The 27,322-nt window shown below is 39.4% G+C and overlaps 1 protein-coding gene across 2 annotated transcripts; it reads left to right on the plus strand.

The window, feature by feature from the left end:
* Positions 9,745-22,956, plus strand: LOC109849594 (pentatricopeptide repeat-containing protein At1g13040, mitochondrial). 2 transcript variants are annotated; one of them, XM_020419445.1, is made up of 4 exons: positions 9,745-11,969; positions 12,042-12,205; positions 22,081-22,148; positions 22,635-22,956. In XM_020419445.1, the coding sequence occupies exon 1, from the start codon at positions 9,972-9,974 to the stop codon at positions 11,949-11,951; it is 1,980 nt and encodes a 659-aa protein (XP_020275034.1). In that variant the 5' UTR covers positions 9,745-9,971; the 3' UTR covers positions 11,952-11,969; positions 12,042-12,205; positions 22,081-22,148; positions 22,635-22,956. The 2 variants fall into 2 exon arrangements, with proteins under 2 accessions (XP_020275034.1, XP_020275033.1); XM_020419444.1 differs by having other exon boundaries at positions 12,099-12,205.

The following is a 27,322-nucleotide window of genomic DNA, read 5'->3' on the forward strand; positions in this document are numbered from 1 at the left end:
TTGGCTCTTCTCGGCCTTCTTCCTTCGGAGGAAGCGTTCGGCTTGTTCACCGCGCACCTTCAAGTCTTTCCAAGTTCTTCCTTCGGAGGAAGCGTTCGGCTTGTTCACCGCGCACCTTCAAGTCTTTCCAAGTGTTAGATGGTGTGACTCCCATAACTTCTAATATCTCAATAGATAGGTTGTTATGACATGTCTAGAGGATGAAGTCCTCCGTAATCGGATCTCGGCAGTTCATTGCTTTATTCCGAAAGCGCTTGAAGAAGTCGTCGACTGTCTCGTCATCTTCTTATTTCTTATTGAAAAGTGTCCTGATGGATACCTCATCATCGTCATCAAAGAAATTGCCGAGGAATGAGCTCTACATATCGTCCCAGTTGTTAATACTTCTGGGCTTGAGACGGCGGTACCAATCGAAGGCCGACCCGTGAAGGGTACCAACAAATGACTGAACCATCAAAGCTTCATTGCCGGAGATTATGCCCAAGTAGGACTTGAAGTAGATCAAATGCTGAGTGGGCGAACCATTCCCGTCAAACAGTGTGAAGTTAATCAAGTTGAACTTCGCCGGGTATGCTATTGAATCCCACTCTCTTGGATAGGGACATGGAATGATGGTACTTTTCACCTCTCGAGCAGACATCAGAGCGTTGACTTTTCTCTCGAGGTCCTTCATTTTTTCGTCCTCGTCTATATCGTACTTCGGACGACTTGTGAGGAGAACAACGGGGCCACCCCCAGCATTGTCGTCTTCGATAGGACCACCCCTAGAGTTGTTATCTTTAGTGGGGCCACCCCCAGCGTTTTAGTCAACGGGAGGGTTATCAGCATCGAGGCGTTCATCCACATCTGAATCGCTACCTGCTTGGTCAGCAGTGTTGCGATGGTTGGATTCGCCTATTTGATTGGACAGAGCCCGAATCTGTTGGTCATGTTCTTCCCTCATTCGTAGCATAGCCATTTTCATTTCGATCTTGAATGCCTCTTTCTGCTTGGTTAGAGCATCCTCGAGAATTTTGGTGATTTGCTCGGTGTTGATCATGAATGCCTCGTGTGATTGTCCTGGGCTGGACACCGTTTGGTCAAAAGCGACTGCAGAGTTAGCATCTGATGCTTCATCGTCGGAGGATAATCCCCTCTGCATTCTCTAATAATCCCTTTGTTTAATAGTTCCCGATCGCAACCGGGTTAGACGATGCGATATAAGCGAGTTAGAGCTAGAAGGTCGAATTGATTTTCCCTTGTCGACCATATTTATCGTGACTTCTGGAAGTTTGTCACCTTGAACGGCCGATCGTTTCTTGCGGAAACGTCTTGGCTTGGACTTAGTCGCTCCGTCAGAGATTCTCTCAAATACCGAGACCCTCTGCGGAGCGGTCTTGGGGCAGCTACACGCTGATAAGTCTGCCCTGATAATCTTATCACGCGAGCAGTGAGACTCCGATTCTTGGGTACTTCTCTTCCGAGACTTGTTCGTACCCCCAGCCCGATAGTACAACTCATCGACGTTGTCGTCATAGCAACCTATCGGCTGTTTACATGAATCCTCAGGTATAACGCGTTTGTTTATCTTACGCGTTTTCTTCTGAGTATGCAACTCCTTGTTTGCGTTCTCAAGAGTCACGCGTTTAGAGTCACGCATTTGTAAGCATGAACTCTTGACGGGCTCTTGGACTTTAATACACACCCATAGGCGGGTGGAAACTGTAGTTTTCCCTTTATACGAAGGCTTGAAATTGTTGCGAGGGCATGTGCGACCCCCAGCTCAATAAGTCGTTCGGGGTTCAGTCACCGAACCCAAGCAATCTTCGATCAGAACTTCGTCTCGATCCTCGTGCAAAGGACCCAGGCGATCGACTATCCTCACCTTGAATCGGGACAAATCCATGTTGTCGCGGAGCTCCACCAGAGGTGCGAAACTCGATGGAATTGAAGAAATAAGTGCAGGACATCTTCTGCCTTGAATCTGTTGTGGGTCAGACTTGGGTGACCCGCAAGTTGGAGGGTCGGGTTTGGGCGACCCACAGACTGGAAGGTCGGATCTGAGTGACCCACGAATTGGCGGGTCGGATTTGAGTGACCCACGAATTGGCGGGTCGGATTGGAAGTGACCGCATCTCTTGCGCGGTCGCGATAGGTGACCTGCAGATTGCGGGTGGATCTGGCTGCGACCTGCAGATTTGGCGCCGGCCCCGAGTCGAATCTGGGCGACCTGCGATTCGGTGGGTCGGATCTAAGTGACTTGCGATTTAACGGGTCGGATTTGAGTGACCCGCGATTTGGTGGGTCGGATTTGAGTGACCCGCGGACCGGCGGGTCGGATCTGAGTGACCCGCGTACCGGCGGGTCGGATCTGAGTGACCCACATTTTTCGATCTTTTTGGCCGTCGTCCGAGACTTTGGTCTCCATACTTGGTGCAGTCTTTGTGGCTTCTTTTCCACTCCTTTATCTTCCAATTTCTTGGCCTCCTGCATGAGAATTCTTGCATGTGCAAGCAATGCGCGACATTTCTGAATCCGCTCTTGAAGAGTCGATCGGGTCCTTTTGATACGGACCCATTCGTTCTTCGCTGGTTTGAGGGAGGAGGGGTCGTCCACTCTCTGTTGTGGTGGTTGTCGCCTCCTGAACTTCAGATCCGCCTCATAATGGATTCCATCAACTGGTTCCAAGGCTTTGGCCAGTTGGTGTGCGAGGCGTTGGCGTCGCCTCTGACGTGCTCTCTTTGATAGAGTGGGCACATCATCAACATTTGACCCCTTGCTCAAGGGGTTCAGATCTGTAGTTTTAGCTTCGTCGGATGTCGGCGGGGCGTTGTGAGCCATAGATATAGCGATGGCGGGCTGAAGTCCAACGGGTCTTCCTGGAGTAGGCCTTCCTGCATTTGCGAGGAGAGGCCGATCTGGAGGAGGAGGACAAGTATTCCTCGTACTTCTGCTGGTCAAACTCATATTCGACCTCCGTTTCAACCGGGATCGGGATCCGAGGTTACGACACGTCAGCCTTCGTAGAAAGGCTGTCAGCTCCCACTGTGGTCGCCAGTTTGTTTGTGTCGAAAGTTACTATTTTCATTGCTATCGAATCTATTACAACTTTAGTCATTATAATAAACTCGAATAAAATAAAAAAGTTGATCTTTTTATAAGATCTCCTTACACAATGAAAATAAAAAAAAGTTTACAACTTTATCAAACAAACACAGAGATCGTTTATCGGTCTTCTGCTTGCGTGGGTTCTTTGCCGGTGTCGGGGTTAATCTGTGGACGACCGCGAATCAGATCCGGTTGTAGGAAAATTCGGCAGAGCTTCGCCTTCACCGAGGAAGTTTTCTGGTTTGAAGCGCTGAGATCGACCAAACGAAATCAGGGCTCTTCTCGAGATTAAGACCAAGCCTAATCTCAAGGGACGGACGGACGGGGTTCAGATCCTTCGAAATTCGTGCTCCTTGACTCCTCAATCCAGCAGCACCTCCACGTCTTGATAATAATTCGTCCCCGAGAAATAAGCACCCGAGCTCGTATTTATAAGCTTCGGAAGCGGTTATTTAGGATAAGAATGAATGATCCCTTCTTATCTTCAGTTAATAACTGATTAACAACGTTTGGGGATAATATCAGATCAGTTGGGATGCTTAGGAACCAACAAATCCTGAGAAAACCCGTCAAAAACCGAACAGGGGGTCAAAACAGCGCGACGGGTCCCGCTGACCCGCGGGGGCGCGGGTCAGCCTTGGCCGACCCGTCCGCGGGTCGGCCAAAGCCGACCCGCGCTGGTGCGGGTCGGTTTCGGCCGACCCGCGCTAGTGCGGGTTGGTTTCGGTCGTCCCGCATCGGCGCGAGTTCCGAAACCTGGTGCTTTCTTTTGGTTTTCCGACTCTTCCGGGACTTGTATTTTCCACCGTTTTATGTGTTTGACCGTCTTGTTGACTTGCACACTTCGTTGTGGAATTGACTGTCGAACGTGCGTTGGTTGATATACGCGCGTGTTGATTGATGCACGCGTGTTGACCGACGCGCACAAACTGATTGACGCGCGAACTGATTGACATGCACGCGTTGACTGATACGCGCGTGTTGATTGACGCTCGCGAACTGATTGACGCGCATGTGTTGATTGATGCGCGCGTGCTACTTGGTTCGTCGTTTCGCTTCATGTGCTTGTCGACGACAGATAATCCTATTAGACTCGAATAATGATGTTTATCATCTTTTCTCCATCTCGAGCTGTGTGCGGACACCCATAGGCATTTTTAGATGCCTACAGTTAAGGTAGTAGGCAGAGGGGAGAAATTGGCTTCGTGCAAGGAGCGGCTGCAGGCGGCGAAAGAGCAGGCAGAGGGTGAAAAGAGAAATCTTGGAAGGCATGAAAACAAAGCAGAGGGATAAAAAGCAGATTGCTTTTTTTGGCTGTTTTGAAGAGAAGTTTTGTGCAGCGTCTTTTAGGTTTTAGCATCCCCTTTTGTGAGAGGTTTGAGAGATTGTGTTAGGGTTTAGATTGTGTGATTGTAAACCCTAGTTGTATTCTCTCTCATTAATAGTAGATCTCCCCCCTCCTTGCCCCGTGGACGTAGGTAATTTGCCGAACCACGTTAAAATTTGTGTTCTTGCCATGATTTATAATAGCTTGTAAGTTCCCTCGACAGGTCAGTCCTAAAACTGATGAGAGGAAGAGCTGATATCTCACTTTGTTGAGATATTTTACTTTTGATTCTTGTTTCCTTTGTGAAATAGGGATTTAGTTGAGATCTACTCTCATGTTGTGCTGCCGAAGTGCTGCCGAAATTTTCGCTGCGCACAACAAGTGGTATCAGAGCTCCGGGTTGGACTTGGGAGCTTGTTCGAAGGATTCGCTGTTGGATTCTTATTTGAAGAGTTAGATCTACAACATGAGTAAAACAAGCACATCGGGATCGTCTCTTACGAAGACGATACATAGTTTGAGCATCAATAACATGAAGATCGATGTTCCGAAGTTTAATGGCAAGATCATTTTCGACTTGTGGAGGTGCCAGGTGATGGATGCGTTTGACGCTCAAAACTTGGAAGAGACTCTTAAGTTGCAAGAAAAACCTACTAATATGAAAGAAAAGATTTAGAAGAAGATGAATAGTAGGGCGTGCGGAGTTATTCGGTCATGCTTGACACCGAATCTTATTTATGATATGATGAACGCGACGTTAGCGAATAAGATCTAGGAAACACTCAATAAAAAGTATCTTACTAAGAGCATTGAGAATCGGCTTCACTTGAAGAAGAGGTTTTACCAGTTTAAGATGAAGAATGGAGTTTCCATCAGGAAGCATGTTAACAACTTTACGAAGCTACTTTCAGACATGGCCAATATGGATATCATGGTTGAGGATGAAGACAAGACGATGCTACTTTTGTGTTTGTTACCCGAGGATGATTATGGTACCTTTATTCTCACTATGATTAATGGAAGAACTACTGTTAGTTACAAGAAGGTGACCTCAGCGTTAGTGAATTATGAGTTAAGGAAGAATGTTGATGAGTCCTCCGAGAAGACATCGGGAGATGCATTAGTAGTTTAAGACCGTGGTTCAAACCGAAGAAGGAGGTAGCAGTCTAGAGGTGCACATCGTGGGATTCGTAGGAATTAGTATGTTTTTTATAAAGAGGATGGACATTGGAAAGCTGAATGCCCAAAGTTAGATCGAGCCGATAAGAATAAGGGGAAAGTTGTACAAGCTTCAGAGGTGAAAGTTGTCAAGACAGTGACAACAATTCAGATTTGGATTCTTCAGGCTATTCGTTGTCTGTACTACCATCAGTTTGTGTTGCCATCTCTACAGAGTGGATGTTGGATTTGGGTGCTTCTTACCACGTTTGCCCTAGAAAGGATTGGTTCTCCAGCTTTCAGAAGTTGGAAAGAGAGGATGTTGTGCTCATAGGTAATGGACATGCATGCTCTATTGGTGGTATTGGTACCGTTCGGATTAGGATGAGTGACATGGTGATTCGAAAGGTGGATAATGTGAGGTTCGTTCCACAATTGAAGATGAACATCATTTCACTTGGAGCTTTAGAGGCAGCAGACTATAGGGTGACCTTGGTGGATGCACGCTTGAAGGTCACATTGGGGTCCATGATTGTGATGAAGGGCATCAGAAGGAGCAATTTACATTATTTACTCGGAAGCACGACGATTGATAGGGAGCTGACGACTTCATCAGATTCAGCTAGACTGTGACATTGTTTGATGCTGGGTTATTTGATTGGTAATGCCGTGCATAGGTTGTTGAGGAGTGGTCTGACCTGCAGTTTGAAGTCCTGTGAACTCATTGGTATAAGCAAGAAGATCGAGGTGGAGTTTGATACTTCTATCCATCATTCGAGGGGTCTTCTGAGGGGTGTTCATTCAGGCATTTAGGGGCCTTCCAAGGGAGCATTATTGGGAGGTAATAGGTATGTGGTTTCCGTAGTTAGGGATTGTTCTAGGCATTGGTGGGTTGCAACCAAGTCCCGTTGGTGTGAAGTCCTAGAAGCTCGCAACAGACGGAGGAAGTGTGTTGATAGAAAGGTAACCTGACGTTCTGATTATGGTAGGGATTCTTTCTTGTGTTTGTGTCGAGCTCACGACAATAGGAGACACTTCATTAGTGTGGAAACATTAAGGCGACGTGATGAGATGGCATATTTAGGGACCTGTTCCTTTCTAGAGGAGGATCAGCGTTTGATGTCGAGCATTGGCATTGGTATGCGGGCTACGACATATTTAGGTCATCTTATGCATAGGTTGCCGACTGCTGTATGTAAAGATTTTGGATCTGGTGGAGCTGCTTCAAATCTTAGGTTGCGTCGGATGTTTGGCTACCCAGCACTTGGTCACATCGTGGATGTGAGATTTGATCCGATAGCACATTTGGGAGTCAGAGATATGTTTGATTATCAGGTATTGGCTTCTGACTTTGTTCTGAGTAGGTATGTCATGTTTGACTCTTAGCAGGTAGAGAGTGGTGATCAGATCTTTAGGACATCGCAGCGGGTAGAGAGTGATGCTACTCCAGGTTGGGTGGAGACTCCAGATCATACTGCATCATTTAAGATTCTAGCTGATGTGACATAGATTGGGAATCATGTTGATTTGGATGCAGATGATAGGTTGATTGATTCGAGTGTAGCTGATAAAAAGAGTATGGCTATGGCCATTGGTTCATCTCAGGTGGAGATGTTTGAATTGTTTCAGTTTGGGGCCATTGGAGGTGCTATCAGCCGTAGACTTGATCGTGATGTTGGAGAAGAGTTACGAACTCTTCTAGTAGATTAAGACATTTGGAGGCCATTTGGATGAACTACGCGAGGCTTGATTCCTTGGGCAAGTGGATACGTAGGCAGTCATTTATGATGCAGCCGATTTGGGAGTTGATACCGACATTTAGAGAGTGTTTGCATTCTTATTTAGGTTCTCGACTTGTAGTGGATTAAGTCCATTGTCATGAATTGTTTTACTTCATACTGGACATAACAAGTGAGATATTTGTTTTGGTTAGTGTCAGTTCAGTTTTGGGAAAACTTCACTGAGGTGGAGAATTGTGAACCCACGTGAAAAGATCACGTTCTCAAAGAGCGTGGGTTGCTAAGAGATAGCAGACCGAGTGAAAGGTTGACGTGACTCATGGGGGCCACCACGTGAAGAGAGCCACAAATTCATCAGGAGTTTGTGAAGAGCCGCACATGTGAAACCGCGTGGGGGCCACTAATGTGAATCCGGAGAAGCGTCTCGTGATAAAACCGCGTGAAGAGCTATGTTCCACGTGAAAGAGAGCGGATTGTTCAGCAGTTCTTTGGGTCCACCCGATTGGATCTTATAAATACACGATGGTTCTTCTTAGGGTTAAGGTAGTAGGCAGAGGGGAGAAATTGATTTCGTGCAAGGAGCGGCTGCAGGCGGCGAAAGAGCATGCAGAGGGTGAAAAGAGAAATCTTGGGCGACGTGCAAACAAAGCAGAGGGCGAAAAAGCAGATTACTTTTTTTGGTTGTTTTGAAGAGGAGTTTTGTGAAGCGTCTTATAGGCTTTAACATCCCCTTTTGTGAGAGGTTTGAGAGATTGTGTGAGGGTTTAGATTGTGTGATTATAAACCCTAGTTGTATTCTCTTCCTCTAATAGTAGATCTTCCCCCTCCTTGCCTCGTGGACGTAGCCAATTTGCCGAACCACGTTAAAATTTGTGTTCTTGTCGTGATTTATAATAGCTTGTAGGTTCTCTTGGCAGGTCAGTCCTAGAACTGATGAGAGGAAGAGCTGATATCTCACTTTGTTAAGATATTTTACTTTCGGTTCTTGTTTTCTTTGTGAAACAGGGATTTAATTTAGATCTACTCTCTTGTTGTGCTGCCGAAGTGCTGCCGAAATTTTTGCTACGCACAACAGCAATTAGAAGAGGTTTAATCAGCAAGCAAATAGTGAATAAATTTCGAGAAGATAAAATATATAAACCTCTACAAGTTGAAGATCCACAAGGGAACTCAAATTCAGTATATATGTCCCTCAAATTTACCTTACAAATCTAAGAAATTCATAAAGCCCATGTAGGTCATTATTGTCATAATTTAACTTCCATGATGGTTCGCCACCCTAAGCACCACAAAACATACTATTACGGTGAGGGTAAAATGAGAATATAGAGTTTAGCAAAAAGATTAACAAGTTTCTTAAAATACCCCCATAGTTCACAATAATTTATGAAATCAGAAATCTACATCCCAAAAGTTCACATTAGTAACGATTAGTTCGATGATATCTATCCCTTCCTTTTCCTGTGTCATTCTATAATTCTGTGCGATTGTAAAATAAGATTGCAATCACTCAGAGCAAAGTGCAACATGCTCTCACCCCAGCTCCCAACGCTGAGCTGGCAGTGTGAGCCTACTGTAGACGGATCCAGCAAGCTCCCTAGATGGGGCCTTGAGCTGGCATGACACAGAGCCTTGGAGCTTGTGCCACAGAGCTCCCAAGCGCTCCACAAATTTGTGTAGCTTGGGAGCTCCTAACTATTAAAAAATTATTATTTACAAAAAACCCCCTATATTTGAACACAGAACCTAGTCTCGAAATGACTGTTTAAAAATTAGCCGTTGAGATTTAAAAAATTGGCATGAACAGTAAAAAAATTCTATAAATTCTCAATTCACTATACAAATCATTCCACACAAATCTCTAATAAAAAAAACTCTATATTTTCCTATCAAATTATTGTACTCGCATCGCATCCTCATTAGTTCTTCCTAATTATCAAATATTATCTTGTAATAGATTTATGATTGTACTAGCAATTGCTAATTTTGGCACTGAATGAATACAACTGCTTTATTAATATTTTTTCATTTCCGTGTGCGCTCTCTCGAAGGTCGTATCCAACGGTTAGAAATGAAATAAAAGAGGTTTAAATATAATTGAAAGTAATGAGTAAAAAAATTAAAATAGAAGATGAGTTTTTATGATATTGTTGGAGCTCCTAACTAGGAGCTTGCTGGAGCTCCATAAAATAAGGAGGGCCTCCCAAGACTTATTTTTTTAATTTTTTATTCCAAAATGTTTAGAGCTCTTGAGAGCTTGCTGACTAGGACTCTTAACTGGGAGCTTGCTGGACTTGCTCTCAGTTAGCCTTGAAAGTTGATAGGGGGTTTTCTGAAAAATCAGAGTACATTCTGTTGTCGCTATGAACTTTCCCATACAAAACCCGAACCCAACAAAATCGGGTCAAAATCTTTTCTCAAGAGAAACATCCGGGTCCGAAATCATAAGACCCAAATCGAAACTTTTCTCCCTCTAACCCAGTTTCCTCTTTAAAACCTGAACCCTCACTCTTCGAGCTCCATCGCTCCAAAGGCGCCTCCTTTCCTCTCCTAGCTAAAATCTCAGCAACCCCGAGCACATGGGTTTTCTTCTCAAAGCTCCACCCACCAACTGTTCGATGTAATTCCCCTGAGAAAAACTCTCATGCTGTGGCCGCCAGATGATTTGCGCTTCTCACAAAATTTGTGGGCATTCTCGATTTTTGATGGTAAAGTCACTCGCACTCTCCTTTTCTTGCTTCTCCTCCAAAACCCAGATCACAAATTCATCAGAATCTCGCGAAGTCTCCAACTTGTTCAAGTTGCCGTCTCCTTCGTTCGCTGTATCATCTCGCAGGCTTAAGAGAGTTTTGAGATCCAATAAGTGGTCAGAGTCAGTAGAGATGGAGCTGGGTAAGCTTAATGTACAATTGAATAATTATGTGGTTAATCAGGTGTTGAAGAGCTTGTCGGATTCAGAAATGGCCTTCCGCTTTTATCTCTGGGTCGAATCCCGCCCGGGCTTTAAGCATGACCACTTCACCACTAAGTCTATCATCGTTTTGTTGCTGAAAGATCAGAACTTTAATCTTTTATCCCAAGTTTTGAGTAGAATAAGAGAGAATGGGTTTTCGATGCACCGTTCTTTGTATAGGATTCTTGTATCTGGTTATGTCAAAACCGGCATGTTTGATCATGCGATAGTTACTTTTGATGAGATGGTTGAGTCAGGTTGTCGAGTATTTAGTGTAGATTACAATAAATTCATTGGTGTATTAGTTCACAATTGTTGTTTTGATTTGGCGGAGAAGTATTACGATATGATGATCCCGCAAGGGTACTCATTGAGCTGGTTTACTTACTCAAGATTCATTTGTGGATTATGTAAAGTAGGGAATATTACGTTAGTTGAGAAGCTGTTAGATGATATGAACGAAACAGGGTGTGTTCCGGATATTTGGGCATATAATACATATTTAGATTCTTTGTGCAAAGAGAAGAGATTAGATTCTGCTATTGGAGTTTTGAACACTATGAAGAAGAAAGGAAGAGAGCCTGATGTTGTTACATACACGACAATCTTCAATGGTTTGTGTAATGTTAGAAGATTCTCAGATGCGGTTGAGCTTTGGGATGAAATGGTGAAGAAGGGATTTAGACCTGATGTTGTTGCTTGTCAAGCATTGATCTTTGGTTTGTGTAACAATGGAAAGGTCGAGATAGCTTTTGAGATAATGATGGGAATGATCAAGGATGAAATTAAGTTGACTGTTTCAATTTACAATGCTGTAATAAGCGGCTTCTACAGAGTTGGCAGCTTTGACAAAGCCCAAAAAATTGATTCTTTCATGCGAAGGAATGGGTGTAAGCCTGATGTTGTTACGTATAACATCCACTTGAATTATTATTGTAATAATGTTATGTTGGATGAAGCTCATAATTTGATGGATATAATGGAGATGGAGGGCATAAATCCTGACAAGTACAGTTATAATCAGCTTCTGAAAGGCCTTTGCAAGGCCAATCGGCTAAGAGAGGCCTATGCTTTGATTGCTACTGAGATGGAGGGCAAAGGATTTTGTGATGTCGTTTCTTGCAACATTCTAATTGAGGCTCTCTGTATGGCAAGGAATGTGCAAACTGCATATAAGTTATTCGAAGAGATGGGTCGTAAAGGAATAGATCCAGATACTGTGACATATGGCACTCTCATCAAAGGGTTCTTCATAAAGGGACATCATAAAAAAGCTAAGGAACTTTTTGATCATATGGTTAATGCTGGGGTAGCCCCCAATGTTAATGCATACACTACTATGGTACATTACTTATGCAAGTCTGGCCGTGTAGACTTCGCTTGTAAATTATTCCATGATATGATTGAAAAGGGTATCTCTCCTGATGTAGTTTCCTACAGCGCTCTTATAAATGGGCTTTGCAAAGCTTCTAGAGTGACAGAAGCTATGGATCTGTATGAGGATATGAGCAACAGGGGCTTGTCTCCAGATAACTTGACATATACATTATTAATTGGAGGACTTCTACAAGAGAAGAAGGCGGTGTTGGCCTGTAGGATCTGGGACCATATGATGGAGAATGGCTTTACTCTGGACAAGATGATATCAGAAAGACTGATTAATGCAATGAAGTTGAGGACTTCATAAGTATGAAACTTAGAGAAGGTACAATACATTACCATTAAGTTTATGAATTCACCTGGAAGTATTTTTTATGTGAATGCAATTCTTTTGTAGCCTTGAGGAAATCAGACAGTCAATTGCATGTGTGTCTGATCTCCTCTCACCTTGCAGAATCTGCGAGAATAAAATTGAAAAAGACGTGGTCAGCAATGCACCAACTTTGAGAAGATGCGGCATCTTCTGTATGTGCTTTCTTGGTACAAGAGAAGGCTCATGAGGTTTGAACTCTGGACCTTGTTTGCATAAAGCATGATATTTTCTTTGCCCAATAGTGACTTGCATACTTCAATAAACCCTTTAGAGATCTTTGTCTATTATACTGCCATGAGTTCAGACAAAAAATATTTAAGTTGTGATATTGGTTGTCACTTAGATGGAGTATTGCACCCCTCTTCTGCACGCGTGCGCGTTTGCATGTGTGCTTGTCCGTGTTGGGGAGGACATGACCGTCACTATGACCGTTTTTGTCACCGTTGATTACTTTTTTCCAGTATAATAGGGTCGGATTGGGAAGACACAAAAGAAATATTGACCAAAATTACGACCAGTTATGATCATTTACCTGGCCAAACCTTCAGAGTTCTTGCAAACCCCTGGAAATTATAGGAGTTCAAACCTAGAAGGACAGTTATCTCTAGGAGCCAACTTCATTGGTCATGAAGTTTTGGACACAGACAATCAAGGATAAATCCTGCTACACTTTTTGATAAGCAAAGCATTAGCTAATGAGGACCCTGGGAGAATATAATACCTGCTGTGGGGAATTGCATACGCTGTTAGGCACATATAAGCCAAAGGATTAAAACTAGATGCATCCCCACGCCATATATGCAAAAACTGGAAAACTATACTACAAAGATTTGGAGCCTTTTTCTATAAAGATTCTAAATAATTCGTACAACTAAGTGCCACCTTTTCATGTCGTAAACCGTCTAAAACATACCACACTTGCTAATTAACACAACCTTGTTTCATCATCATAACTGCAATCATGGACAATACTTTCTATAGATATAACCTAGCATAGATCTCAACAAAAAAAAGGAAGCTTCTTTATTTGACTGAAACCAAGATCGCTATGACTTTCTATGTAACATGCCATTGGTGCCAACTTTGTGCTATCATACGGTGCAATTCTATAGTTCATGAATTGAGCTTAGGATAAACAGATGTGCCATTTATTTGCATAATTTCTTTTCCAAATTAAAATCTCATCCATATGGCAAAAAGCTGCTCAGCAGTGCAATGGAAAAATGTCCCAGATAGGAGCAATGGAGTCACTTTTGGGAGCGGCTATGCATTGTGCTATCATAAAGAAAAAAAATGTACTAATGATGTAAGAAAGAAACTATTGCTAGTTCATAATAGAAGCGGTTCTTGACAGCACTTATCAGAGAAAGAAGGGCCATGTAGCTGAAACCGAAAGGATAAGAGCCTGATCTTGTTGAAATTTGTTTGCTTACAACTTATAGTAGTTGCGAGCAAATGCTCGTCAATGCTTTTTTCTATTATTAGATTTGCTAGAATAGGCTTTTAGAAATTGGCAGCATGTTTCTGGACACCTCAAATTCTGAGATTTAGATGTCCTGGACGCTTGAATACACTTGGGACTAAACTTCGTATCATAGTTTCACCATTCTACCGCAACATTAGAGCTTCTTTTGCAGATATGAAGCATAGATTGTATTGAGCAGACGTCTAAATTGATTTATTACAATTAGTAAAGTGGATAAAATTGGTTCTTAAACCATTCATGCACAGGACACTTTACTTAATGCCCTTGAGGACACTTCATAGTTATTCCAACTGCATGTGATATAGTACTTTTGCCATTCTGCTTTGGTATTCGAGCACTTTGGCGGATGTGAAGCATAGGTTGTATTGAGCTGAGGTCCAATTTGAACTTTTTTCACATTGCAGACAATTGATTAAGTGGATCAAATTGGTTTTTCTAGAATTCATGCTTGGACTCTTTAGGATACTTGCATATGAGACGCTCCCGATCCAAAAATTAGCTATGAGAGATTCACCCGTCATTCTACTCAAATATTGTGTTTAGAAGAATTTCTTGAGTAATATATGGATACAAATGAGTGCAAGTTTTTTGATCGAATGAGCACATAAGGATCATTTTAAAGTTCCATTATGTCTTGCAATACTTAAAAGTTTTTCATGAATGGAGTTCAAGGTCTTCTTCCATATTTATAGACTCATCTAAGATCCTCATTAGCGTAGACTCCTAATTCTTGTTTAAAAGTTTTACATTGTTTGGATTGGATTGGAGAAATTTTTTTCTTTGGGTAAATATGGGAGTCTGAGATCTTACTTTCCATGTCCTTTACTGTCATTCTATTGCTGTTGATTTGTGAAAATATTCAAAGTTCCTTTACATGACGCAGAAGGAGTTAAAAATGGGCTTCTAGTCTACAATGCATGAGAAAGGATTTCGGTCTGTTATTGCATGGTTCAAAATGAGTATCCTAAATTGTTTTGCTGTGTGGTTCTAACTGATTTAAACTTTGCAATCTTTGACAAGGGATTCTGTAATTGTAGTTTTCTAACTTTGTATCTGAAGTTGTGGTCTTTATGTTTCATTTTTGACATTTGGTCCAATTCTTGTGTTTTCAAATAAAGGAAAAAATAAAAATAAAAAATGATAAAAGGCTCATCTTTTGGGGGTATGTACTAGTATTTTGGCCCTTGCAAAGCACGAGCTAGTGTTGTTATCTGTTTTTTGTAACCTTTATGTTGTTTATCGTTTGAGCAATTGTTGTGGAATTCCTACAACAACAACCACCACCACCACCAAGTCTTTATCCCAAATGTTTAGGGTCAGCTACATGAATTCTATTTTTCCATTCCATTCTGTTATGGGACATTTCCTCCGTTAGGTTAGTCTTAATCATATTCTTCTTAATTATTTCTGACCAAGTCATTCTAGGTCGACCTCTAGATCTTTTAGCCCCATTAACTCTAATATTATCACTTTTCCTAATCGTTGCACTAAGGAGTCTCCTTTGTACATGACCAAACCATCTTAATCTATTCTCTCTCATTTTATCCTCAATAGGCGTAACCTCTAATTTACCACAGATGCACTTATTTTTTATCTTATTTTTTAATGTATACCCACAAGACCATCGTAACATTCTCATTTCTATTACACTCATTTTTTAAACATGTAGTTTTTTAATTGCCCAACATTCTGATCCATAAAGCATAGTTGGTCTTATAACCATCCTATAGAATTTTTCTTTAGTTTCATTGGTATTCTACGATCACATAAGACTCCGGAAGCACTCCTCCATTTCAACCATTCCGATTTGATTCGATACTAATGTTTTCAAAGGCACGCGCCTCATGCGCCTTACGATGCGGGGCGGTGGCTAAGCGCCCCACTTCTGATACAACGTCTTTTGCGTCTCACGTATATCATTATTTTGTGCAGGGTGTATGTAGTACATATATTCATACAGTTTTATTTCTTAAGATTTCAATCGAGTCTTTATACTTGATATTACATATCCCAAAAAGCGAAATGAATCCATTAGGCCTTTTTAGTAGCCTTCAATTGAGGATTATTACTAATCCTTTGCTTGGATATTAGTCTTGATTTAACATTTGATTTGAAAATTTATGAATTTTGCTACTATGTTGGGTATTAGCATTAGAAATTAAGGCATTATATTGTGATTTTGTAGTAAGATATTATTTATCATGATATTTTTCATGTGAATTCTAAAAACATGTTCTTTCGCGCTTGATTATATATTTTAAAAAATTATGTGGGCGGTGTGCGTCTCGCATCACTTGGGTGCGCGCATCGCATTGCGCCTTGCGCATGTGCACTTAAAGATGCTTTGCACCCCGCATTGTGCCTCGCGCATTGATAACACTATATGCACAACATCATCCTCTATCTCACCATCATGCCTAATGATAGATCCTAAATAGCGAAAATGATTAGTTATGCACAACATCATCCTCTATCTCACCATCATGCCTAATGATAGATCCTAAATAGCGAAAATGATTAGTTTTAGGTATTTCTTTCCTCTATCTCACCATCATGCCTAATGATAGATCCTAAATAGCGAAAATGATTAGTTTTAGGTATTTCTTTAGTTTTAGGAATTCTTGTTCTTTTTTAATCTTTGTTAACTTGTTTTTTATTTTAGCTTATATCTTTTGTTTTGTTTCCTTAAATTCAGTATTGTTTTTAATTCAAACAATTGTTCATTAGTTTCAGTCTCACATACCTATCATCTATTTTATGTTTCCTTTAATTTTACTAAGTTTGATACCTATTTTTTTTTAAAACATAAACAATCAACAATACTAAATAGATAACTCTATGAACAACTAATGTATTTGAAATAATTGAGATTACCTTTAGATACCAAATGATAGAGAATAATGTATGATAAATCCAACATATATTCCAAATACAATTCATAGACTTAAATGTTGGATAAATTCAACATATTTTCCAAGTAATAGTTAAATATTTAGGGATGGTTAGGGGTGAGCAAACGGTCTGTTTGATTAGCTTTAAATGTTTTCGATTAAACCGAACCGAACCAAACGAAATTATTTCGGTTTGGTTCGATTGATGTTTTCGGTTGATACAAGCACCACCAAGCATTATGGCAGCAACCAGAGAAGAAGATGCTCTCATCATGGGCACAAATAGAATTATATATATATATATTATATATATATATATATATGTAGAGAGAGAGTGTGTGTGTGGGTGTTTGATGTCCACTAAACTTCCTAGTCACTCATTTATTTATATATATATATATATATATATATATATATATATATATATATATACTATATATAATATATATATATATATATATATAGTAAGACTCTTATCAACTTAAGTTGATGTCCACTAAACTTCTAGCCACTCATTTATTAATATAAAAAATATTTTCATATCATGCAAGGATCCCTAGGTAATATGTAGTGGCTAAAAAGTTTGGTGGATAATTTTTTGCTATCCATTTAAGTTGATATAAGTTTTGCTCTCTCTCTCTCTCTCTCTCTCTATATATATATATATATATATATATATATTATATATATATATATATATATAAAAGGGAAGTACAAGAAATGGAAGAAACTTAAGAGTGAGATTGTAATTTATTTTTATAGCTATCTTGGATTTGTTGGAAAGGAACAGCCATAACTAAGTTTTGAACTCTGATTGCCCCCCCCCCCCCAAAAAAAAAAAAAAAAAAAGTATGACATCTAGTTTTGAGAAGCAATCACGTAGGTTCATTTAGTAGGCTCCACCGCAAAGGGTAACAGAAATGTGTTCATCGAACATGATACCGGGTTCTCATTGAAAATCTTGACGACAGGCACTTTCAACAAAGGTTCGGTCGGTTCAGTGTATTCGAATGTAAAGATGAGTAACCTGACCCTAGTCGAACTGAATGCAAAACCGAACTGAATTGCTGAAAAGCGACTGGTTCGGTTGGTTTTATTAATTTGAACCGGAATTTGCTCACACCTAGGAATGAGAAAGGTATTGCATTTGACCGTAAAACATTTTAGCACAAATGGATGCAAATAACAAATGTCCATAAACAATTAGTAACCGAATGCTGCAAAACATAAAAATGACTGATAATAATGCATGCATTTCATATTAAATACACACAAGGATTAGCAAAAATATCTGGATCAAATTAAATCCAACAAATTTAAGAGTGTATAATCATCGACAGTGTCCATAACCTATTAAAGCTCCAAAACACCTGTTAATTTTCACCAACTTCAAGATCATCTTCCTGAAACTTTTTCCCTCGCCTTCCTGAAATTCTTAACTCCTTCGCCTTCAAGCAAAACCTTTTTGTATTTTGTGATGCCTCCATGGCAGAACATAACTCATGCTTCTGGCCAAAAGCACTAAAGCTATTCAAGTGTGGTTCTAATTGATTTAAAATATGTAATATTTTATTATGAATTCTGTAATTTTAGTTTTTTTAATTGTTTTAATTTTTATCCAAATTTATGGTCTTTAACTTTCATTTCTTACATTTGGTTCAATTCTTAAGCTTTCAGATAAAGAGGGGGAAAACTGTAAAAGGTTTATCTTTTAGGCGATGTATGTGCATTAGCACCTTTAATCAAAATCTTCCTAATATAGTGCAGCACTGTATGTGATCTTACCTCTAAAACTCCCCATGGTCCACAGTTAATTCACTTGGAAAGGCAAAATAATAGGAGTTATTTTCCGTTGCCAATTATGTGATGTGATGAACTCACTACCTCTTTTAATAATTTTAAATGAAAACTTGTGCCCATGCTCCAAAATAAAGTTTCCCATGTGACTTAGCCCAGTTGAATTTTGGGCTTGTGCTTAGGCCCCAAATACAAACTTTTAGTGTAATTAACCCCTTATATCTCATTATACGGTTACATGTTATGAGAGAGGCAAAGTGAATTTTTTTCTCAAAACTACCCCCATCACATTAATGGGCTATCAGTGAAGAAAACTTCTGTTGTAACTGTACCCATCACCATCTCTCTGCGCCCTCTCCTCTCTGATTCGAAATTCCAACAGAGAGAAATCCCCTCATCCCCCTTTCTTCCAACTTCCTCCTCAAACTAGGGCTAGGGTTTTGAACGTGAAAGAATGACCGAAATCTCTAGGCCAGAGAAAAAGAAATGCAATTGCCCTAACAAGGAAGTAAATGATGATGATTTCGAAGTCGACCAGTGCTTGAAATGTTCAGATGAGGCTGCGGCTGAAGACGTCCCAAATGTCGTCCTTGTAATTGTAACTCCCCCAAGTCCCCCTTTTATTTGGGTTGCCTACTACTGACGCTAGAGAATCTTACCCACTAGAGATCGGTCATGTTTCCCCGTAGTTGAAGAATGATGGTGAGGACCCACTGTCGAACAACGATGAGGCGACAAAGAACAATGACTTCATATGGTCTTCGGATGATGGTAACATTGAAGAAGCTACTAGGACACTATTGAGCATGCAAAATGCAGAACCGATTAGTAAAGAGGAGAAGCGAGCTTCGACAGATGGTGTTTCTAGAAAAAAAAGAAGTTTGTGTTCTTAATTTGGCATAATGGGTCTGAAATGTAGTCTTACATGTATATACTACTGGGAAGAATCCCGCTTCAACAAGGAGTGTGAATATTGTAGTATTACATGTGTGTGTGTGTCTATATATATATGCTATCGAGTTTAAAATTTAGTCCCTTAATGTCAATTTTGTAACATAACTATCAAGTTTAGACAAATCTTGTTAATTCTAAAATCGTATCGCTAAACTTATTCTTATATTGATAATTTGTTGTGAACCTGTCAGTTAGTTTAGTTCAATATGAAAGTTAATAGCTTACTGTTATGTTTGAATCATATTGATGAAATATAAAAGTTATAGGTTAATATATGCTAATGCTACTCGGAAGAATCTCGCTTCAATAGGGTGTGTGAATATTATAGTATTATCTGTATATATGGTATTGGGTTTGAAACATTATTCTGGAGAGTATTTCATAATAAACTGCATATGCTCTTCGATCTATTTATTCAAATTCTTGTATATAATCAGTCCATTTTGTACGGTGTATTTATAGCATATTGATTATAACAGATGTGTGTATCCTTCGACTTCAGTCCAACATCCCTAAGCTTCAATCCGAAGTTCTTTATAAGTTGTAGTATGGATATGGAGTGAAGGGCCTCTGGAAAAAAATTTCTCACAGCTTCTCTAATGCCCTTGTTAGCATAAGATACTATGACTAACTGGTGAGGAGAATTGTATGGTTCACTCCTTTCATAAAGTATAGATCATAGTCCTTGTAAAAACTAGGTCCGATCTTTTGTTGATCTTTATTTGTAGTTAACAAAAATATCCTCTGATTGTCGTCATATGCTAAGGCACTCAAAAGAATCCTTTTGTATCGATCTTTCAAAAAAGTCATGTCCAAAAAAATGAGGGGCTACATCCAGCTGAAATCATTTATGCAAGCATTGTAACTATGAATCCTTGAAAACCTTCTTACAGTTCAACAGCAATATAGCTACTAGGATTCATCTCCCTTGCCACGTCTTCATACCTAGGACCATGCAAAATAATTAAATGTTAAAAAATTTATATTATTACATCAGAATTTAATGCATAAATCATATAATTAACACCTAGAGAATATATTCAACAACTAATCATCTAATAAACAGATTTAACAACTTATTCTTAAGCTTGTAGTTCTATATATATAATTAACAGCTAATTGTTGAAGTTAACAAATAACAATGGCCTTTTAATTTTATAAGTTAAAATATAAATTTAGTAATCTTAGGTAAGTTTTTACTATCTATGTTGATCTTATGCCTCATAAGCATCACCATACTTCTCTTCTTGAGCCCTCTCTCTACCCCACCATATCTTAGTGTATTCAATCCTAAGGCCATGTTGCAAGAGTATCTTTTATATATCATTTGGGTGGATATTTGACTGAACTTCAACATTGACTGTAATTCTGCAGCGATGAATCGGCGTGATGCCCTAGATGACTAGTGCGTTTTTGCCATGTTGGCTACATGTGTGCTAGTCCACGAACTTCTTTATAACAAGTTTCGTTACATGCTTCTCAAGAGAAGCAAACAACATCCAAGGGCAGCTATTAATGTACTTATATCGGCAAGCTACTCGAACACGTCTTGGTTCCTTCTTCTCAGAATCATATTCAAATTTCTTTGCAATTGAAAAGTATTGTAATGCTAATCTTAGCTCTTTTCCACAGTCAAATTGTTGTCCAACTTCAATTAGCCCAGTGTGCCACCATGAAGGAATTTTTCCTGTATCGTTAATCATATCCTCCATCATCGTAACATATTCACCAAGCGGGTTATCATTAGGAATATGTTCCGAAGTTGATTTACTAGCGGGTGTTGGATCTGAATATTGATAATTCAATGCAGGGAAAATTTTGTCGACATACAGATTATAAGGTAGATGAAATAACCAATACAAGCATACTAATTTATGGGTTAATTAACAACTAAAACATATGTTTAACATCTATTAATTTAAGTTAACACCCAGAACATTAACATCTTTGATTTATATTTAACAGGAATATCTTACATTTAACATGTGCTACATAAAGTCAATATTTTTTACGGAGAACAAACAACTTTCTCATAAGTTAAATGATAACTTATAGGTTTTGTGGTTCTTTTGGGGTGTTTTGGGTACTGTAAGTCTCTTTATCTACAGTAGCATAGTAGCGTAAGATTGATATTTGTAGATCTTATGTTACGAGCATGTTCCACCGTACACTTCAAATCATCATTGTTTTCAATGAGAAAACTGAGATTACATTATCTTTTAGATTTATATTTCAAGGATAAGGCATCATATGGGACTTTCAGTCTCTCCGACACATCAAACTTCATTTCAAGAAAGGTCGTTCATGAATTTACCTTTCGAAAACCAGCATCTTCTCCTAAGGAAATCACACATATGAGAGGTTTCTCCTTCATTTATGGAGTGTTGAAGAATAAATAAGAGAAGTTTAGGACCTAAAACATGGAGCTCCTCTCTTTATTATGAGAGCAATAATGGAGGGAAATATCAAAATTTCCCTCCAAAATCCATCTCAGTCTATGTATAATCAACCGAGATCACTTCGCATTCAATTCGATGGAGATATACTGCCCACGAGCGTGTGTACATTGTGGAGGCGGAGATTCCGCAGATCTTGGATAGGGGGAATGGGGGGGGGGTAGTCTGGGGATTTGAAAAATATACAGTATACAATTTGTATACCGGTGAGGCGGGGTGCCTAACAACATTGATTCTTCTATTTTGGGCCTAGGTACAAGCCCAAAATTTGGCTAGACTTAGTCATATGAGAAACTTCATTTTGCGATCTGGGCATAATTTTTCCGTTTTTAAATTGTATAATGTAACTCAGTACCTCTTGAAACTTACATTGTAAATTTCATATCAGATAACCATCGTGCCAAAAAGCTTGAACTGACAGCAATGTCTAGTAAATGGATCCAACATTTTCCAAATTTGTAACTTGGTACATTTTGCAGGAAGGAGGTGAAGGAGATACCGACATATTTTTTTATGGATACTGCAAGGGGATTACCCACTCTGCAAGGTACGACTCATGCTTTCTAGATTGTCTTAGATCCTTGATAACTTTTTGGTCCTCTTCAATTCTCATGCTGCTAATTGTCGATCTGGCACATTGTAGTCGGTTGTCATTTGATACAATTATGAATACAGAGTTGAAACTTTTAGGTGTTGGTGATTTTATCCTGGACTAGACTGTGTTGACTATAAAATCGACCTCTTTCTTCAAATTCCAGCAATGCTCTCTCTTTAGGAAGACTTGTTTTTTTGATAGGATTCTATTCTGGATTTTGTACTGCAATGCAATTTAAAAGATCAAGGAGTTGAAAATTTCATTGTTCTCAAATTTACAGCTTACATGTGTTAGGTAGTCACTGCGAGTTCTTCTGAACTAACTACTATTTGTTATCTGTATGTTACATCACTCAAAGTGTATATCCAGCTTATTATGTTTTCAGTTTGGCACAAGTTTCAATACATTACTGACTGCTGTCTCCCTTTGCATTTTCAGTGCACAAAAGCAAGCAACAGGCGCAAGCATTGAAATGTTGTGGATAATGAACATCATTGCAGTATTGTCCAGGCCCTAACGAGATCGCGGTTTTACTGGTGCTAATCTTTTGAAATCTTAACTGCATGAAGATTGAATTTACATTATTTGCCTTGTCAATGCCAAACAAATAAATTAATAAATGCGTGAGGAAAGAAATAAAACGACATATAAATTACAGTGAGACTATGACGGAAAGATTGCTTTTACACATTGGAAATTAACGTTGCAATACTGTATTGATGTAATTGTTGGATTTAATCTAATAAATCTATTTGTGGGCACATATGATTAATCAATGTGTATTGCTATCTTTCAGGATAACCCACTGAAGTGATCAATTAAGTTGGGTTAATGGGTATTTAAATATAATCATGGGGTTATATGTGCAGATACCAGGTTGTAATTGTGATTTATTGAGGGGCTAAATTATAAAAGTACAACATTTATAAATAAGGGGTTATGGTCTCTAACCTAGGGTTACACTCTCTAATTCTCTTCACCCCCATCTAGAGAGAGAAATTCGGATTTAGAGAAACCCTAAGGTTAGAAGATCATTGAAACCTAAATCAAGATTTCTTCTATGGATTCAGGTATAATCTTCCGCACTCTTTTGATTATTGTTAATCTCTTTAAATTAATCATGGCTATATGGTTTTAGATCTTAAGTTTTGGTTTAGATCTAACAAGTGGTATCAGAGTCACCTTGATTAATTCTTAGGGATTTTAGTTTTATTGGGTTTTTTGATCTTAAATCTCTGGTTAAAGATTCAGTTTTGTTTTTCGGATGAACAATAAATTTTTGTTCGGATAAACAGTAGCGAAAATTTTTCGGATAAACAGTAAAGTTTTTTGGATGAACAGTAACTGAAAAATCACCGGTGAACAGTAACTTTTTGGAATTTTTTGGATTTTTCGACGTTTTTTCTTGGATCTGGATCAAGAAAACTCATTTTTTGATTCTAGATCTGTTTTTGTTTTAATGGCTGCGGTTTCAGTTTGAAACCCTAAGGGTTCGTGCGTGAAAACATGGCGAACATTAAGGAGGTGGTTACCTCAAATTTTGGCGAAGCGGTAAGCTTCAAACGAACCTCGTGTTCGTTCAATTTTAACCGAACTTCGCGTTCAAACGAACTTCGCGTTCGTTCTATGGTGAGCCTCGCGCTCAGTTCTAAGGTGAGTCTCGCGCTCAGTTTTCAGTCGAACCTCGCGTTCGTATTTAAGTCGAACCTCGCGTTCATGCTTAAGTCGAACCTCACGTTCGTGCTTCAGTCGAACCTCGCGTTCGTGCTTCAGTCGAAACTCGCGTTCGTACTTAAGTTGAACATTGCGTTCATTTTTTTTAACGAACCTCGCGTTCGTTCTCAAAGTTGAACCTCGCATTCATTTAATTTTTTTAATTTAAATCTAATTTGGTTTTTAATCAATTATTTAATTCAAATATTATGACACTAATGAATTAAGGTTGTCCATCACTCCAATTGATTAATTAAAACAAGAAGTTGCCAAAATAACCTCTCTTGTGTAGATTGTTCATGAGGAATGTGAGATGTTTGTGTGTATGCTTTCGTGTAAATATTTAATCGGCCCAAAGGAAGGTTAATATTTATTTAGACTGTATACACATCTGCGATGATAAGCGTGTGACAATTATAAGGTTTACATGTGAATAATGAATCGATCCAAAGATAGTTTCATTATTTGACATGAGTTATTGTCAATGTTTGATCATTGCAACAAGGTATCTCTTACAAGTTAATATTACTGTCCAAAGACTTGATATTAATGTTGTGCCCGCTATCTTGGATGAGGATTGTCATTATTTGAATTTTATTGATTATGGTTATTGATGTGAGCATTTTTGTTTTATTTCAGCTAATGCATCTGCTGCAACAATTTCTGCTAACATCAACTCAAATCCTATGCTAAATGAGATAAATTTTAAGGTTTGGAAAGAGAACATATTAATTGTTCTTGGTTGCATGGATCTTGACTATGCATTAAGAACTGAACAACCCCAACCTCTCAATGTGGATAGCACTCCTGATGCAAAGAAGGAGCATGAGAAGTAGGAGCGTTCAAATCGCATGAGTCTTATGACCATTAAGCGCGGCGTTCCGGAAGCCTTCAGGGGCATAAAATCCGAAGGGATTACTAATGCTAAAGATTTCCTTGCCGAAATTGAGAAGCGTTTTGCGAAAAACGATAAGGTAGAAACAAGCACGCTTTTAGCTCGCTTGATTTCAATGAAGTATAAGGGCAAAGGAAATATCAGGGAGTACATTATGGAAATGTCTCATATTGCTTCAAAGCTTAAGGCACTTAAACTCGATCTTTGTGACGAGTTATTAGTGCATCTGGTTTTGTTGTCTCTTCCTGCACAGTTTAACCAATTTAAGGTCAGTTATAACTGTCAAAAGGAGAAATGGACTCTAAATGAGCTCATTTCATACTGTGTGCAAGAAGAAGACAGGTTGAAGCAAGATAAGACAGAAAGTGCTCATTTGGCCTATGCCTCTAAGGATAAGGGCAAGAAAAGGAAGAATGATAAGGAAGCTGCTAAGGGTCCAGTTGAGAAGAAACAACATAAGGATAATCAGGGTTGTTTCTTCTGTAAGAAGCCTGGACATGTAAAGAAGGACTGTACAAAATATCACGCCTGGCGTGATAATAAGGGTACGTTCCTTGCTTTGGTCTGTTCTGAGGTTAATTTAGCTTCAGTACCTAGAAACACTTGGTGGTTAGACTCTGGTGCTACTACTCACATAAGTGTTTCTATGCAGGGTTGCCTGAGCTACCGAAAGCCAAGTGATGTTGAAAGACACATCTTTGTGGGCGACGGACAATCGGTAGATGTGGAAGCAATTGGGCACTTTAGGTTGTTGTTAGGAACTGGTTATTATTTGGATTTAAAAGATACTTTTGTAGTACCGTCTTTTAGACGGAATTTGGTTTCTGTTTCTGTATTGGACAAATCAGGTTATTCTTGTTCATTTGGAAACAGTCAATTCAGTTTATCTTTTAATTCAAATGTTGTGGGAACCGGTTACTTGAGTATTTATGACAACCTATATTTGCTTGATACAATTGCTTCTTACAATGAATCCTTGCATGTGGAATCACGTGGTACTAAGCGTAAATTAAATAAGGAAAATTCGGCGACATTATGGCATAAGCGCTTAGGTCATATCTCAAAAGGTAGAGTTGAGCGTCTTGTGTCTGATGGCATTTTGGATTCCCTTGATTTTTCGGACTTCAACGTATGTGTTGAATGTATCAAGGGAAAACAGACCAAAGTGAAGAGATTAGGTGCCAACAGATCTTCGGATGTCTTAGAATTGATACATACGGATATTTGTGGGCCATTCCCTACGGAATCCTGGAATGGTCAACAATATTTTATATCATTCATAGACGATTACTCACGTTATGGGCACCTATATCTTATTCATGAAAAATCTGAGTCTCTGGACATGTTCAAAGCCTATAAAGCTGAAGTTGAGAATCAACTCAACAGAAGAATTAAAACCGTCAGATCTGATCGTGGTGGTGAGTACTACGGTAGATATGATGGTTCAGGTGAACAACGTCCAGGACCATTTGCTAGATACCTAGAGGAATGCGGTATCGTCCCACAGTACACCATGCCGGGTTCAGCTAGCATGAATGGTGTAGCTGAAAGACGAAACATGACTCTTAAGGATATGGTAAGAAGTATGATTGCTCATTCTTCTTTACCAGAGTCACTCTGGGGAGAAGCACTTAAGACAACAGCTTACATTCTGAATAGAGTACCAAGTAAAGCAGTTGCTAAAACACCTTATGAGCTTTGGACTGGTCGAAAGCCCAGTTTAAAGCATTTACATATTTGGGGATGTCCAGCTGAGGCAAGGCCTTATAGGCCAAATGAAAAGAAATTGGACTCCAAAACAGTTAGCAGCTACTTTATTGGATACTCTGAACGCTCTAGGACTCCAAGACAGTTAGCAGCTATTTTATTGGGTACTCTGAACACTCTAGGGGCTATAAGTTTTATGATCCCATTATAAGGAATATTTTTGAGACAGGAACAGCAACATTCTTTGAGGATGTTGAGTTTGGGGGGAGAAATAAGGTTAGAGACATTAGTTTTGAGGAGGAATTGGCTTCAGATCCAATCCATACAGTTACTTTTGACAATATTCAGGTTCCTATACCTGTTGTTGCTCAAGAAGTAAATCCGGAACCTCAAGATGATAATGTTGAACAACTCCCTGTTCCAGAAGAACAAACTCAACAACCTCAAGAACCAGTGCCATTAAGGAGATCCACGAGAGAAAGGAGAAATGCTATTCCGGATGATTATATTGTATTTCTCCAAGAACATGAGGAAAGTAGTGGAATGTTGGAAGATGATCCAATCAACTTCTCTCAGGCCATGAAAAGTTCTAACTCTCAACAGTGGATTGATGCCATGAATGAGGAGTACAAGTCTATGCAAGACAATATGGTTTGGGAACTTGTCCCATTACCAGAAGGTGCAAAACCAATTGGTTGTGAATGAATTTTTAAAACCAAGCGGGATGCAAATGGTAATGTGGAGAGGTATAAGGCACGTCTTGTGGCTAAATGTTATACTCAAAAGGAAGGCATTGATTATACAGAGACTT

The sequence above is a fragment of the Asparagus officinalis genome, chromosome 7 (genome assembly GCF_001876935.1).
Source record: "Asparagus officinalis chromosome 7, Aspof.V1, whole genome shotgun sequence".
Classification (NCBI taxonomy): Eukaryota; Viridiplantae; Streptophyta; class Magnoliopsida; order Asparagales; family Asparagaceae; genus Asparagus; species Asparagus officinalis.